The sequence below is a fragment of the Tachyglossus aculeatus genome, chromosome 1 (genome assembly GCF_015852505.1).
Source record: "Tachyglossus aculeatus isolate mTacAcu1 chromosome 1, mTacAcu1.pri, whole genome shotgun sequence".
In the NCBI taxonomy this organism is placed as follows: domain Eukaryota; kingdom Metazoa; phylum Chordata; class Mammalia; order Monotremata; family Tachyglossidae; genus Tachyglossus; species Tachyglossus aculeatus.
The window spans coordinates 165,735,547-165,753,267 of NC_052066.1; the positions used below are offsets into that span (position 1 = coordinate 165,735,547).

At 43.1% G+C, this 17,721-nt stretch overlaps 1 protein-coding gene across 2 annotated transcripts in view; it reads left to right on the forward strand.

Moving 5' to 3' along the window:
• STON2 (stonin 2) overlaps nucleotides 1-14,940 on the forward strand; it is a 166,183-nt gene extending 151,243 nt beyond the window's left edge. For both annotated transcript variants that reach the window (XM_038751709.1, XM_038751718.1), the window contains 2 exons: nucleotides 3,846-4,048; nucleotides 13,761-14,940. In XM_038751709.1, coding sequence (XP_038607637.1) covers nucleotides 3,846-4,048; nucleotides 13,761-13,844 — 287 coding nt within the window. In that variant the 3' untranslated portion in view covers nucleotides 13,845-14,940. The remainder of the gene's footprint in view (nucleotides 1-3,845; nucleotides 4,049-13,760) is intronic.
• Nucleotides 14,941-17,721: the final 2,781 nt, after the last annotated feature.

Sequence of the window (17,721 nt, forward strand, 5' to 3'; positions counted from 1 at the left end):
TTATCCTGAATCTACCCCAGGGTTTGACAAATAATAAGAGCGTAACAAACACTAAACATTCATATTATCTCAGGATGAATTTTGGTATTCAAGGTTCAGATAATCAGCTTTCTACTATATTTAAATGTGCTATATTATCTGATTCATGAGAGTATGCAGTAGCAGCCTTTGATATAGCCATTAATTCAAGTAAATAGTAATTTATATTGGCAGAGTAGAAAAGACTGTTTATTCCATTCATTTCACTGCCACTGACCATCATAGAGGAAGGAAAGGAAGCAGTGTGGCCTAGTGAATAAAGCACAGGCTTGAGATCAAGAGGACCTGGGTTCTAATCCTGGCTCCGTCACCTGCCTTCTGTGTGACCTTGGGCAAGTCACCTAACTTATCTGCGCCTCAGTTTCTTCATCTGCAAAATGCTAGACTGTTAGCCCCATGTGGGACAGGACTGTGTCCAACCAGACTAACTTGTAGCTACCCCAGTGCTTCGAAAAGTGCTTGACACATAGTAAGCACTTAACAAATACAATTAAAAAATGGAAAATTTATGTGCACCTTGGTGAATTTCTTGCGCTCATTCACCAGACTACACTGTAGCAACTTGGACTTCTGAGGATACTAGGATTTTCATAGTCTCTGCAAATGTAACTAAGAGGCAACAGTCACAAGAAACTTCTCAGTCAATCAGTGGTCGTTACTGAGCACTTACTGTGTGCACAGCACTGTAGTAAGCACTTGCACTTGGGTGAGTATACTGCAACATAGTTGGTAGATATGTTCCCAGCCCACGTGGAGCTTACAGCCTACATGGGGAGACAGGCATCAGTGTCAAGCAAATAGTAATGGTAGTTCTCCCAGTTTATAAGTATTTTGCAAAAAGAGTTATTAAATTGAGAGGAACACCCAGTAAAATTGCATTCTGAGTCATTCATTTTCTGAGTAATGGACTATATGGTTTTTATCTTTAATTTGGTTTCTCTCTAAAGACTGCATTCACATTTACCAAGATTTACTGAAATATTAATCAATCGTATTTATTGAGCACTTACTGTGTGCAGAGCACTGTACTAAGCTCTTGGGAAGTACAAGTGTGTACTCATCACAAATCACCCTGAAGATAGTTTGAATTGGTGACACAGAGCAAAACAAATATTTCACTAAGTATTGTGTTCCTTGGGGAGTGGGTGTGCATGCTCTCAGAAATTAAGGGCCTGCCCAGATGGGTTAAAGGAATTGTTTTCTTTGGGACTGGGGGGTGCTAGCCTGTCTCCAACTCTTCCTCTGCGCAAAGAAACTTAGTTAAATAACTTTGGGCTGATCCCATATTATTAACTTCAACACTTGTTTATCCTTGACCCAGTGGCTATGACATGCCTCTGTCAGCACCCAGACTGAATACCCACAATCTTCTCGCCAACCCATCCAACATACAAACTTTTCAAGGCAGCTGGGTTTGAATTCAGTGTCTCGGGGACATGGAATGTCGTGAGAGAGGGGTCCATGCTCAGTTTTTCTCCTTAATCACTGTCATTTCAATAAGACTGACCCTCAAGCCTAAAGAAAATAATGAACAACAAGGTGAGGTGGCATTCGGCCAAATGGGGATTATTAACTGGTCTAAGAGAAATACATTCGCTGGCTTTTTGGATGCCCATTTGTTTGTTCCTCGTGGGATCTGCGTGGCCAGAAGGCTGAGTTCCAGGCAGTTGTTTGTTTCCGCTCGGTCAATTAATTTGGGAAAAACAAGATGGTGAAGGAGAAGCACTGGTGAATCAGAGCCAGGCCAATGCAAGCCTTACTGCTTAATGGACTTTTAATAAGGCAAATGAATTTTTAAACTAATTTTCTTGACTGAATTAATGATACCACTCTGGTTCACTAAGTTATATACATAGACACATCCAAACACACACACACACACACACACACACACACACACACACACACACACACACACACACACACACACACATTTCTTAACAATCCAGGGACTTCCAGTTTTGTTTCCAAGCCCAAGAAAGAAGGGTTTGTAGGTACCATTTCCAGATGGACTGAAATCCACCAGAATCCTTGCATTCCTGGAGCTGAGTCTATGTGATTATCATCAGTCAATCAGTCAATGGTCTTTATTGTGAGTTTTCTGTGTGCCTTTACATGAGTCTCCTGGCTGAGTCTGGAATTTATCCAATTGACAGCTTCTGATCAGGAATTCTGGGAGCTTCATTTTGCACCTCTCACCTCACTGCCACTGTACCTAGCCACTGGAAACAATAAACTTGTTGTGGTCAGGGAACCTGTCTACCCACTCTGACATACACTCCCAAGTGCTTAGTACAGTGCTCTGCACACAGTAAGTGCTCAAAAACTATGCTTGATTGATTGATGAGACTTTAGTGAGGAAAGTGAGGCAAAGGGGGTGTATGGGCAGGGGAGGGAGTAAAAACCGGGGGGCTGAAAAAGCCTGTAATACTGAATATCATATGGACTAGTGGCCTGACTCCTAGAGATGATTTTGAGGTCCCCTAAAAATCATTCCTGACAGTGCTCATCCTGCAACTGACTATTTGATGCCCAAGTTAGATTTGCCTTGTGCAAAATTGGGTCAAAAATTATTATTTCAAGTCAGAATAGTCTTCTTAGATGCTTTTGCCCCCTTTCAGGCCTAGACCCTTTGTTCCTCTGCCTCCCCCAGCTGTTGTGTTTTCTTTTACCATTATCACCAAATCACGTACATGCATTCTGCAGAGAAAATATGTATATACATCTATTTAGCACATATGTACATACTTATACATATATACATACACATTAAAATACACACACACACACACACACACACATATATGTACATACTTGAAAACACCTTCAGATTTCTTGAAACACAGGAGTGACATTCTTGGAGAAGCTTTGTGGACACACAAACATTTCTTCCATAACCGGATTGTGTTCTATCCAGAAAGAAGCAGTGTAGCCTAATGGAAAGGACATGGACCTGGGAGTCAGAGGAACTGGGTTCTAATCCTGGCTTTGCTTTGCTCCTGCTCTGTGAGCTTGGATGAGTCACTTAATGTCTCTGTGCCTCAGTCTCCTCATCTGTAAAATGAGGATTAAGACTGTGAGCTCCATGTGGGGCAGGAATTCTGCCCAACCCAATTTGCTTGCATCCACCGCAGCGCTTAGTAGAGCGCTTGCCACATAGTGCTTAACAAATGCTACAGTTATTATTGTTACAATTATTCATGGTTTCTAAAACCATATGTATGATTTAAAAAGAGAAAGGAAAAAAATAACTTGCTAAATATGAAGTTAGTTCTGGTGTTTATATAACACTTTAGAAGTAGGATAAAAAAACCAACTCTATTTAAGAAAACCTAATCTCTTGCTCCAGAGTTATGGGTGATATTTTAGTGGGAGACAGTATTTTACTGGGAGACAGTAGCTTCCATCTGTTTTTATTGCTTTCTTCCAACTCCCAACCCCTGTGCATCGATATGCATGTTATAGATCCCTTGCCCTTCATAACACAAGCATGTGTGATGATGACTTCGGTGTTTTGGGGCTGAGGGCTTTATTGCTTGGAAACCAGACTACTGTAATCAGATCGTGTTACGGCAAGTAGTGTGAGCCATACAAAGCATGACTTACCGCTGACACAAGCCCTCAGTTCAGTGTTCTGTGCTCTAGAAATACATACAGTTGCCTACTGTGCTGAACAATTCCATCCCTCCGTTGGTTTTCATGCATTTCTTCAAGGTTGTTCCCATGCCTCCCACCTCCCAACCCCCACCCCATTTCTCACTACATCTCGTGCCTGGATCTGTAATTTTGCATTTTTCTTCCACCAGCTTCTGGCCACCCTCACTGCTTCTTCTGCCACCTGGAACTTGGCTCAGATCGAGAAGTGCCTTCTGTATTCGCCCGCCACGTGAACGTGGAGTTCACCATGCCCACGACGTCGGCCTCCAAAGCCGCCGTCAGATCCATCTCAGTGGAGGACAAGACTGATGTCAGGAAGTGGGTCAACTATTCAGCCCACTACAGCTACAAGGTAGACCAAGCAGACGGCCACCTTAGCGCTGGCCAGGGTAGCGGGGTGATCTTGACCTGGGTTTAGTTTTTCACCTCTTAAGAGGACTTAGCAGTGGTGGAAAGTGTCCCACGTAGAAAGGTTTTGTTTGCTTTCATGAGCAGAGAGAGAAATCTGCCACCCTGCAGCCCAGAATTTAATATTCTTGGGCAGGAAAGAGGGATTAGGGCCCAGTAGGATAAGGCAAGGAAGGAAGACAAAATAAGTTCCCTGAAAAAGAACTAGAGCATGTTGGAGGTTCTGTGAGGAAATTGTCTTTAGCTCTTCTTCTCTGGGGAGCAGTGTGGCTTAGTGGAAAAGAGCACGGGTCTGGAAGTCAGAAGATCTGGGTTCTAATCCCACTCCGCCACTTTTCTGCTCTGTGACCTCGAGCAAGAAACTTCACTTCCCTGGGCCTCAGTTACCTCATCTGTAAAATGAGTTTTGAGACTGTGAGCCCCATGTGGGACAGAGAATGTGTCCAACCGGATTTGCTTTTATCCATCCCAGTGCTTAGTACAGTACCTGGCACATAGTAAGCACTTAATAAATACCATAACAATAATAATAATAATTGTTATTATTAGTAGTAGTAGTATTAATAATCCCTACTCTGCCATCTATCTGCTGTGTGACCTTGGGCAAGTCAGTTAACTTCTCTGAGCCTCAGTTACCTCATCTGCAAAATGGGGATTCAATATCTGATCTCCCTCCTACTTAGACTATGAGCTCCATGTGGAATCTGATTATCTTGTATCTACCCCAGCACTTAGGACAGTGTTTGGCCCATAGTGAGCACTTAACAAGACCACAATTATTATTTTCATTATTATTATTATCATTGCCATTATTTGAAGATGCAAAGAGGAGGAATGGGAAAGGTAAATGCCAAAAAGAATCAGATTGTTGCTGTGGGGTTAAGCGATATGAATCAGGGTCTTAAATTTCACCTGAACTTATTGGCTCCTTCTGGTGTGCATGAGACAAGACCAAAAACAGAGGTAAAAGGATGTTAACAGCAGAAAAAATGGAAAAGGAAGGGTAGGGCAGGGACCCTATTCTATAAAATGTCTGTGCAATACTGAGAAGAAACCGGTCATTATAAAAAGTTCAGTTTAAATTGGTCTAGGAGCTGCTATATCCCACTTGTGTGTTGGAGGAATGTATGTGTATATGTGTTTGGAGAAAACATTTTGCCCATTGTCTAAAGAGAGGAGAAACAAGTTACATTCTGACCAGCTAATCAATCAGTCAGTCCATCAATGGTATTTATTGAGTACTTACTGTGTGCAGAGCACTGTACTAAGCACTTGGGAGAGTACTGAATAATAGTGTTGGTAGACAGCTAAGGAACTGGATCCCAATAACCAGAAAAGCTCCCTGTTAACACCTTGGGGAGGAGGTCTCTAGACCAGCCAGGGCCTCTTGGGAGCAGTTCCTAGAAATCTGGGAATCCTGATGACTTAGCCATCCTTAGAAGGTTCTGAGAAAAAGCCGAGAGCCCCACCCCTCACGACCGAGGCCTGGGAGGAAGGTCTGGCGCTGCCTGCACCTGAAGGATGAGAGCATTGTCTTGTTGTTGGAAGATGGCATTACCGACCATTAGATTGTATCCATGTATGAGCGCTTTTGAGAGAGACTCTCTTACACAATTGCCTCCTCTGTCCATTTAGGCTTTTTCAGGTCCCTGGCCATTTGGGGTGAGCATTGCTCGGGCACCAGTGATTAGGGAGCGTCTCTACTAATTCTTTGTATTGCACTCTCCCAAGTCTTAATACAGTGCTCTGAACACAGTAAGTGCACAATGAATACCATTGATTGATTGATTAGAAATGAGAAGGTATATGTTCCCATCAGCAGGACATACGCTCAGGTTGTTTTTGCAGTGGTGATGATGGTTTGCACTGAGATGTCCCCATTCTCTCTCCCAGTCTCGTTGTGCTTGGAGGCACACATTGCACAAAGAGCTGGTAAGGAGAGCAGGTACAGCCTGTGCATACAGAAAAGATATCTCTGAAATCTCAGCCTCAGCAGGCATCATTATCTAGATTGTAAATTCCTTGTGGGCAGGAACACGTCTACCAGTGTTGTTAAAGCGTACTCTTCCAAGCTCTTAGTACCATGCTCTGCACACGGTAAGTGCTCAATAAATATAACTGATTGAGCGCTTGGCCCTCACCCATTTGGTAAGCCATTGCTGAGCATCATCATCAGTGGTATTTATTGAGCACTGATTGTGTGCAGAGCTTGGGAGAGTACAACTGAGTTGGGTTTTTTAATGGTATTTGTTAAGCGCTTACTTCCCCCTCCCCCCTCAGCCCCCCCCCCCCCCGATGGATGGTAAACTCATTGTTGCGAGGGAATGTGTCTGCTTATTGTTGTATTGTACTCTCCCAAGTGCTTAGTACAATGCTTTGCGCACAGTATGCACTCAATAAATACAATTGACTGAATGAATGAATATGCAAGTACTGTTCTAAGCACTGGATATAAGGTAATCCAGTTGGACATAGTCCCTGGCCCTCATGGGGGCTCACAGTCTTAATCCCCATTTTCAGTTACCTAACTGAAGCCCAGAGAAGTTAAGTGACTTGCCCAGAGTCACACAGCAGAGAAGTGGCAGAGCTGGGTTTAGAACCTCGGTCCTTTTGACTCTCAGGCTCGCACTTTAACCACTAGGTCATGCTGCTTCAGAGTTTGTAGACCCATTCCCCACCCACGAGTTTACAGCCCAGCAGGGAATACAGGCATTAATATAAATAAAGAATTCATAATATAATAATAATGATGGCATTTATTAAGTGCTTACTATGTGCAAAGCACTGTTCTAAGCACTGGGGAGGTGACAAGGTGATCAGGTTGTCCCACGGGGGGCTCACAGTCTTAATCCCCATTTTACAGATGAGGTTAACTAAGGCACAGAGAAGTTAAGTGACTTGCCCAAAGTCACACAGCTGACAATTGGCAGAGCTGGAATTTGAACCCATGACCTCTGACTTCAAAGCCCGTGCTCTTTCCACTGAGCCACGCTGCTTCTCTATAATGATGATGGTATTTGTTAATCACTTACTATGTGCCAAGCACTGTTCTAAATGCTGGGGTAGATACAAGGTAATCAGGATGTCCCATGTGGAGCTCACAGTCTTAATCCCCATTTTACAGCTGAGGCAAATGAGGCACAGAGAAGTTTAGTGACTTGCCCAAAGTCACTAAATTCAGTTTAGTAGGGATCAAGTATACTCACCCCAGCCCCACAGCACTTATATTCTGCCAATTCCCCTATCTGTAATGTATTTTAATGTCTGTCTTTCCACCTACACTGTAAGCTCCTTGTGGGCAGAGATCACATATGCCAACTCTGTTATATTGTACTTTCCAATGCTCTTAGTACAGTGCTCTGAACACAGGAGGCACTCAATAATATTATACGATTGTTTGATTGATTAAACAAGTTGTGAATGCCAGGGGCACTTCAGGACCCAGCCCTCAGAAGAAAAACGATGACCACCTAAAAGGGTAAAGACACAAGGTACTAATGCCAGGGGCAGGCTGTGTAAAAATGGAGGAGATTGTAGAATCACCTAGCTCCTTCTGGAGCTGCTAAAAGGAGAGTTCTTTCTTTTAGCAGGGGACAACTCCCTGGGAGTCAGAGGACCTGGGTTCTAATCCCATCTCTGCTACATTTCTATTGTGTGACCTTGGGCAAATCATTTCACTTCTCTGTGCCTCAATTACCTCACCTGTAAAATGGGGATTAAGACTTTGAGTCCCATGTGGGACATGGACTGTGTCCAACCTCATTATCCTAAGCTTGTCTCTAGACTGAAAGCTCATTATGCGCAGGGAATGTGTCTGTTTATTACTATATTGTACTCCCCCAGGCATTTAGTACAGTGCTCTGAACACAGTAAGCATTAAGTAACAATGACTATCTACCCCAGCGTTTAGTACAGTGCCTGGCACATAGTAAACACTTACTATGCACAAATAAGTAAGCACAATTTTATGTATGCACAAATACCTTTAAAAATTTTTTTAAAAATTGGACCAATGACCAGCCTAGAAACCAGGGCAATGCTGCTGATACAGTACTTTAAAAATCCCCATGAACGGCTCCAAAGGGCAGAAGTTAAGTATTGGGAATTAGGGAAGTCTTTCACAGGAGAATATTATTACCTTCCTAGTTGTTGTGTCCCGTCACTCATGTTGTGTGCAGATTTTGCACACAGTTCTACTTAGGAAGGAAAGAGATTTTATAGAAAGGGATTGATGCACTTTTGAAATCTAACAGGAGACTTCAAGAAAGTGTCACCTGGAGAAATGTAGTTGCTTTTACTATTGTATAAAAACTTGGTCAAGGGCTCCCTCTGGTGGAACAGTAAAAACTAGTTTCCAGTCTGGCCAAATACTCGATTTTCTTGCCTTTATGCTCGAATATTTAACATAATTACGATTATGCAGGCAAAGCAGAGTCCTTTAATTCAGACGTTTGTCCAGCAGAACAGTTTGTGACACAAAAACTAGGACATAGTCATAGTCAGCAAGTTTAAGCATGCGGTGCACCTGAAATTTTCATTTTTAATTTGATCCAAATTTTTCAATGAAAAGATAAGGAGTTGGCATCCTGGGACACAGAACTGGAGCACAAGAAAGGTACTGAGCTTTAGCCCTAAAGGTCACTGGGACACTGAGGCATGCAGAGGGCAGAATTGTTGCATCTCTTCGTGGGATTAGAACAGGTATGGGACCATGTCGGACAACTCTGGTGTATCGTACTCTTCCAAGCACTTAGTACAGTGCTCTGTTCATAGTAAGAGCTCGATAAATACCACTGATAATGATATACAGTGACTTGGGTAGATTGATGTGTCAATAGAGACATCTTAGACAACTTAGATAAAATGTCCTTCCAGAGTTCTGCCCTGTTTGTTTGTTTGTTTTATCCTGGAAGGGTTGAGAAGAGATCATAGGAGATCAAGTTTTCATGTGAGCATGAAGCAAAAAGGAGGCAAATAGGATAAGCGCTTAGTACAGTGCTGTACACACAGTAAGCACTCAATAAATACGATTGAGTGACTGAGGAACTTGGTAGAGGCAGACAGGCTTTGAAGGGCTGATATGTCCTGAAAGCCCATTTGGAAATCTCTTCAGTCCCCTTTGGAGGTTCCTGTCTTTTGTCAGAGACATGGGATGAATGAAGCGCCACCTCCTCATCTGGAAGTCCTGGAAATGATGACTCCCATCATCCCCATCAAGTTGGCATCCATGTGGGAGAGGGAAAGGTGAGACTTTAAATCATAAAAGTCAGGCTACCACTTAATCAATTGATCATTGGCATTTATTGAGCACTTACTGTGTGCAGAGCACTGTACTAAGCACTTGGGAGAGTACAACACAACAGAGTTGGTTGATACATGCCCTGCCCACAAGGAGCTTATGGTCTAGAGGGAATTATTTAAGTGAAAAACTCACCCAACCCTAACTTTTCCCTGCAAACCTGAATGTTGGCATGGGACATAAAATGCTATTTATCTTCCAAAGAAACATTGTATTCTGTGTTCCTCTATTTCTTTTTGTTGTTGTTGATTTAAATCAAAACCAAATCACAGCATCGTCAGAAGCCTAGCCCAGTCCTTAATACTGACAGATGTGTGACTAGGCTAGACTGTAAGCTCTTAATGGGCAGGGAACGCATCTACCAACTCTGTTGTACTCTCTCAAGCGCTTAGTGCAGTGTCCTGTACATAGTAAGCACTCAGTAAATACCACTGGTTGTTTGGTTGGTTGACTCCTTGCAAGAGGATGCCAGGAAATTGAGACTCTGGGTGCTTATGCCCCTTCAGGAGTTACATGTTTGTCTGAGTGTGGTCCTTGACCTTTGACCTGAAAAGAAACATGTCACTAAAAGTGTTTCCTTTCTGTATTCCAAGGGCTTTAACCTTGGAATACTGATTTCATAAATGACTTTGGGGTGATTCATTCAATTTTAAACTACGGGTTTCCAGTCTCTGGAATATGTATTGGGATATGTAGAGCTACTTATCTTAAAAGGAAGGCTAATTCTTAAACGGGCTTCTTATTTTTCCTTCCCCCATTTTAGTTTATGTTTCCACATCTGTTGCTTTGGAGTTTGTTTCCTTTTGCCCGTTTTTTTTTTTTTACTTTTCTAATTGGTTCTGCAAGCAGAAAAGACCTCCCCCAACACCAACTTTTCCCAAAGTCAACCTGAGCACCACATCAGTCCATCAGTTAATAGGATTTATTAAGTACTTACTATAAACAGAATCCTGTAGAGAGTATATGCATTCATTCAGTCATATTATTGAGCGCTTACTGTGTGCAGAGCACTGTACTAAGTGCTTGGAAAGTACAATGTGGCAACAAAGAGAGACAGTCCCTACCCAACAACGGGCTCACAGTCTAGAAGGGGGAACGGATTTGTTAAGCGCTTACTATATGCCAGGGACTGTACTAAGCACTGGAGTAGATACAAGCTAATCAGGTTCAACACAGTCCATGCCCCACATGAGGCTCACAGCCTTACTCCCCATTTTACAGATGATGTAACTGAGGCACAGAGAAGTTAAGTGTCTTGCCCAAGGTCACACAGTAGATAAATGGCAGAGCTGGCTTGGGAGAGTGAAACAGATTTAGAAGAAATGGTCCCTGAGCTCAGTGCTTTACAGGTTAGTAAGGATAACTTACAGAAAGAAGAAGAGAAAGGAAAAATGGCTATGAAGATGAATAAGCACTTTAAAATTGGGTTCGTAAGTCAATATGTACGGAAGGGCTATAGGGTCATGGGGGCGTGAGTGCATAAGTTTGTAGTTGGTGCAGACGTGCTGAGGTAGTCATTGGGATTTGTGACCTGGAGTGAAGAAAACTGAATTTGGGAAGGCTGCTCAAGGAGATTAATCATTAAATCATATTTATTGAACACATACTATGTGCAGAACACTGTACTAAGCACTTGGAAGAGTACAATACCACAGAATTATCAGACACATTCCCTGCCCATCACAAACCTACAGTTCAGAGATGTGATTTTAACAGGGATTTGAAGATAGGGAGAACTGTGGACTGGTGGAGTTGAAGAGGAATGAAGTTCCAGGCAGAGATCAGAAGTAAGAGACATGGAAACAAGGCAAAGTGAGAAGGTTATCTTGAGAGGAGCGATGCATGCAAGTTGGGGTGTAGTGGGAGGAGAGAGTGGATAAGCGGGAATGAGAGTTATTGATTGAGTGCCTTAAAGCTGATGCTCCAGAATTTCTGCTGCTTGGGTAACTACCAGAGGAGTGGGGAGAAGTGTCAGGAATAAGGGGTTGTGTTTTTTTTAATGATGTGGGTAGTAGTTTGAGGTTTAGACCGGAGAAGGGAAAGATTGGAGGCCAGGGGTGGGCAATGAAGAGGCTGACACAGTTGCTGAGTTGGGAGACAATTTATGCCTGAATCAGGGTAGTGGCCATTTGGTTGGGGAAGAAAGAGCATATCCGGGAAATGGTGACCCAACAATGGTTGAAGAGCTGGATAAAGATAGAGCAGAATCTGCTGCTCATGGGTCTTATGGGGATATTCGGTTAATGGCCATGGAATGCGTCCAGTCGGTCAATCAGTCGTATTTATTGAGCACTTACTATGTGCAGAGCACCGTATTAAGTGCTTGGGAGAGTACAGTGCAGCAGAATTAGCAGAACCATTCCTTGCCCAAAATGAGCTTCCACTCTTCCTTCCAGCTGTCTCTCAGTTGGTGCTAGTAGTAGTAATAATAATAATAATAATTGTAGTATTTGTTAATAATAATAATAATTTTGGTATTTGTTAGGCATTTACTCTGTGCCAAGCACTGTTCTAAGTGCTGGGGGAGATACAAGGTAATCAGGTTGTCCCACAAGGGACTCACAGTCTTAATCCCCATTTTCCAGATAAGGTAACTGAGGCACAGAGAAGTTAAGTGACTTGCCCAAAGGCACACAGCTGATAAATGGCAGAGCCAGGATTAGAACCCATGACCTCTGGATCCCAAGCCCACGCTCTTTCCACTGAGCCACGCTGCTTCTCTTGTTACGCGCTTACTGTGTGCCAGGCACTGTATTGGGTGCTGGGTGCTGGGGAGGATACAAGGAAATTAGGTTGGACACAGTCCCTGTCTTACATGGGGCTCACAGTTTTAATCCCCATTTTTCAGATGAGGGAACTGAGAACCAGAGAAGTGAAGTGACTTACCCAAGGTCACACAGCAGACAAGTGGTGGAGCCTGGATTAGAACCCATGACCTTCTGGCTCCCAGGCCCATGCCCTATCCTATTCGCCATGCTGCTTCCCAAGTAGTATTAAGTGCTTACTGTGTGCAGTGCACTATACTAAGCAGTGAGAAAAAATACCCTAATCAGAGTAGGACACAGCATGTTGCCCTCCGGGAGCCAAACAATCTAAAAATCAGGTGGGGAAGGGTTTGGCGACAGACACAATAGGGTAGATGGAATAGTAAAAATATAAAACAACATGAAAGAACAGACTCCAGCAAGTTCAATGGTAAAGGGGACAGACATCTAAGGGCTTCAGGATGGTGCCACCTTCATCCCAGGGGACACTGGGCAAAGGAGAACGGGTGGCAAGCATGACTCAGACCCCAGAAACCATCCTTGTTAGCTAGTTGAGGGCATTCCCTTCCCTCAATCTGAAACTGAATCCAGCTCGTCCTGTGGAGTATGAGCTTGTTGAAGGCAGGGAATGTGTTGGCTAACTCCATTGTATTGTACTCTCCCATGTGCTTAGTACAGTGCTCTGCACATAGTAAGCACTGAGTAAATACCATTGATTGAATGATTGATGAAACATAGGTAAGTCTCATTCTGGTCTCTTATTAAGGGAGAGATGGCAGTGTCTTGGCCAGCTTCTGAGGTATCGGAACACCCTAACTGAAGGTTAACCACCTCACCTTGGATGACAAGGGGCCAGAAATCTTCACCTACCTTATTTTAGTGAGTGCAATTTGCAAAAGATTGTTTCACAATAATGCTCGCACACTCAGATGCCATCTCACCATCAAAAACGTCATCTTCCTGCACAGACATTTATACATTTTAAGCAGTAATTGGGCTTGAGTTCATTGACTAGGTCACCCAACTACACCACATTTTGTTTTCGTGTTAATGTGGTGTTAACTGCCCATTTGGGGTTCCAGAATTTAACTTTTTCTTGGAGGGGAAGAGGAGAGGAAGGAGCAGAGTCCCTCTAGATTGTAAACTCACTGTGGGCAGGGAATGTGTCTACTCTTCTAAGTACTGTACTCTCCCAAGCACTTAGTACAGTTCTCAGTGCACAATAAGCATTCAACAAATACCATTAATGATGATGATGATGAGGGAAGATGGAGAAAGGAGGAAATGAGCTAGATTGTATGCACTTCCACTAGATTGTAAGCTCACTGTGGGCAGGGATCTTGTCTTCCAACAATGCTATTGTACTGTCCCATGTACTTAGTACAGTGTTCTGCATACAGTAAGCACTCAATAAATGCCATCAGTTGATTGATATATTCCAGAAGAGCCACGCTGAAAAAATATTCAACTCACTACCACCTGACCAGTTGGTAAGTTCCTCAGGATAGGGAAGCACCTCCGAAATGTGGTTTCATGTCCTTTTTCCTTTCCTCTTTTTCATGATTATGTTTCCTTGTACCTTTTCTCGGTAGGTGGAGATTGAGCAGAAAAAACGGTTAACCCAGGATCTCGAGGGAGAAGACACAGAAAACCCCAAGGAGTGTGGGGTGCAGTGAAAGAAGTCCCATTGTGTGGGACCCTGACCCGGGAATCATTCCTTTGCTGAGGCCCAAAGGCCTACCTATAGTGTGGGAATCTCTCTGCCTAGCAGGACCATCTTGTGACCCTGGCTTGGACTCTCACCCTCACAGCCCCTGTCGTGTCGGCCATGGTGATTGGTTGGTCGGCGTTGGATTATGAATCGCACCTGCATTTCGGTGGATTTCCTGGTTTTTGTGGGCATTTAGGCTTGCCTCTACTCCAGTTGCCTTTCAGTGTGGTATAGCAACAAGTAAAATCAGAAAAAGAGGCGTCTCTCACTTCATTGTCGGGAATCTTTCTTTTCCAGGATTTTTCGATCCGTCGTATGGTTTCCCAAAAGCAAAGGTTTGAGGTTTCAAGACATTGAATCCCAAACTTCTTCTGTCTCGATTAGGGAGGACTAATAAGATGGGCTAGCCCATTGCAGCTTGCTGGCTCCCAAACCTGTCTCTTGTTACTCCATCATTTAAATTGAAATATTTAGCAACTCAAGTGTTGTGAGGCATTGACACTGGTCATTGTAAAATAGCGGGCGGCCCCTGCTCACTGAGTTTTCATGTCCACATCAGAAATGTTCCTGGGATAACTGCGATTGAACTCTCTGTGTCACAGTGGGTAGAAGTGGTGAAGGGCAGGCAATGGGAGATTGGTTGAAATTAGATCAGATTGTTAGCATGTTAGAGAAGTAATCAAAGGAAAAGAAAATTGTGTTTGGATTTAACCTCTGTCTGTGTTGGGGTATGAATAACAGCTATAGATCCAAGTTACGGGAAAGACAGTCTCACTGTATCAGAGATCTTCGGTCCTTCATTGGGAGAGGTCAGTGTTATTTGTTTTCCTCAAAAAAGGTGAATGGGTTGTCATTCAATAGTTCCCGTTTGGTGTATGGAAAAGCCACTTTAGGCCTCTTACCCATCATGTTTAGTACAGTCACATAGTAAGTACTTAACAAATACATAATTGTTATTAAAACTTCAGCCCAAGTGGCCGTCTCCTTAACCCAGCTTCCTCTCCCCCTTCAAATAGACTCTCTGAAAAGGTTCATTTTTCATTTTTAAAATCCAAATTAGGTTAGGCCTCTCAATCAATCATTTGTATTTATTGACCACTGACTGTGTACAGAGCACTAGACTAAGTACTTCGAAGAGCACACAGAGTTGGTAGTCATGTTCCCTGCCCACCAGGAATTTACAGGGAAGGAAGAAAAAGATGAACATTTCTTGGAAGATATAGTGGGTCACATCACCCTAGAGGTGCCAACATCCCAGGCCAGATGGGACTGCCCTAATGTTACAATAACAATATCCTGGTTCCGAGGAAATGTAGTATGAAGTTGCTAAATGCCCTGTTTGTTGACCCTGTCCAATAATAATAATAATAATAATGGTATTTATTAAGCGCATACTATGTGCCAAACACTGTTCTAAGTGCTGGGGTAGATACCAGGTTATCAGGTTGTCCCACGTGGGGCTCACAGTTTTAATCCCCATTTTACAGATGAGGTAACTGAGTCACAGACAAGTAGCAGAGCTGGAATTAGAACCTACGACCTTTGACTCCCAAGCCCATGCTCTTTCCACTAAACCACGCTGCTTATGCTGTCATGGGACTTTTCAATGCCTCCCTTGGCCAAGTCTTTCACAATCCCAAAAACACCATCCGAGTGGCACACTGGGAATGGAACATTCTATTGTATTGGACTTTCCCAAGCATTTAGTACAGTGCTCTGCACACAGCAAGTGCTCAGTAAATACCATCGATCCTTTAAGTGCTTAGTAGAGTGCTCTCCCCACTGTAAGCATTCAATGAATATGATCGACTGATCGATTGATCTATTGACAGGTAGAGGACAACCATGTTGGAGCTTTTTGCCAGTTCTCTTCCTTCTCATTTGTCAGCGTTTCCCAGGTAGTCTGGGGAACCATGGGACTTTTCAGAATCCTGAACTGACTTTTGCTCTAAACTCCTGTATCATCCGGAACACGACTAAGGCTCTCCACGACCACTGCAAACATGAACCAGGATCCACTCGAGTTCTCTTTTCTTGTACTCTCCCAAGTGCTTACTACAGGATCTCAGCACACAGTAAGGGCTCAGTAAATACCACTGATTGAGCCTCTCAGTTGCTGCCTGCAGTTACCCAAATGAAAGTGCTAGCCGTAGTGCCCATAAACAGTTTTTTGGCTATCCATGCGACAGTCTGGTTCCACATCACATCCCTTCTCTAGCCTTCCCTGGTCAAAGTTTACCTCTGGCCAAAGGTGAACTCCTCTGCCTCTCCCCAGATGGCGATCCCAAGTAGACTTTCAGCACCACCATGGATTATTTTGTTACCAGAGAGCAGCGGTAAGGAGAGGTTGCTTTTAATTCTCATAATCCATACTGTTTGTATTTTCCTTGTAAATTGAAGGAAAATCTGGGTTTGGCAGCTAAAGAAATAATAAAAATAATTGTGGTATTAAGTCCTTATTATACTCCAAGCACTAGGCTGAATACTAGGGTAGATACAATCAGATCCAACCCACAGGACTCATAGCCTAAAAGGGAAAGAAGGACTGACAATGAATCCCCATTTTACCAGTGAGGAAACTGAGACACCAAGAAGATAAATGACTTGCCCGTGATCATACAGCAGGCAAGTGGAAGAGCCAGGATTAGAACCCAGGTCTCCTGACTCCCAATTCCATGTTTTTTCCACTAGGCCACGTGACTTCTCTGACCTGAAGTATACGAGCAGTGTCTCTCCTGGTGTGGCTTTTTAAAAGAATGGGGTTAGACCTGTGGTTCAGCTCCTCATTCATTCAATCATTTTTATTGAGTGCAAACTGTGTTCAAAGCACTGTACTAAGTATTTAACATCTTGGTAGTCTCAGAGTTAATGCATTGCTAACAGCTTCCCAGGGAAGTGCCGCCATTACTGAGAACAATGCTTTTGATGGGTAGAGTGACAAATCCCATCAACCAACATTTCCAATTTTTTTTAATGGTATTTGTTAAGTGTTTATCATGTGCGAGGCACTGTACTAGGTGCTAGGGTAGATACAAGATAATCATTTTCGACAGAGCCCCTGTCCCACTTGTAGCTCACAGTCTTAATCCCCATTTTGCAGATAACTGAGACACAGAGAAGTTAAGTGACCTGTCTGAGGTCACACAGCAGACAAGTGGCAGGGCCAAAATTAGAACTCAAGTCCTCTGCCTCCCAGATCAGTGCATTCATTATCCATTAGCCACTCTGCTTCTCCAGGCCACATGGCTTCTCAAACCTTTGTGTTCTTCCAATCGTAATGATCAAAAGCAAGATAATTTTAATAGTTTATCATACTTCTCTTGGAAGTTTCAGCTGGTCAGAATTTCAAAAGATTTCAGATTGTTCGGTATTCTTTCATTGCTTTTATAAGCACTCAGTGCCTTCTTTCAGGTGACACAGCCAAAAATGGTAAAAAAAAAAAGGCAGCCTATAATAGCCTAAAGAAGCATAAAAAGCCAAAATACTGTTTTGAACTATTTGCTACTTAAAGCCCTTTCAATTTTCAGGCTCTTTCTCTGTGTATTTACTCCTCACAGTTTTGAGGTAGTGAACGCTGCCTGGTTTTATTCCTGGTTTGTCACTTTTTCATTCTTCTGCTTCCTGGATTCATGCCAGGACTCATAATTATCATGTGAACAGCTTTAAATATTGACTTTATGGCCTTTTTCAAGCTAAAACATTTCTATTCACATACAGTTTTATAAAAATGAAGAGACTGTGTGGACTGTGTTCTGGATAGGGCTTCAGGAAATGGGTTGGTCGCTGTGGATATTATGCATTACTTTTCGGAGGGGGAGTGAAAGACTGGATGCGTTCCATTA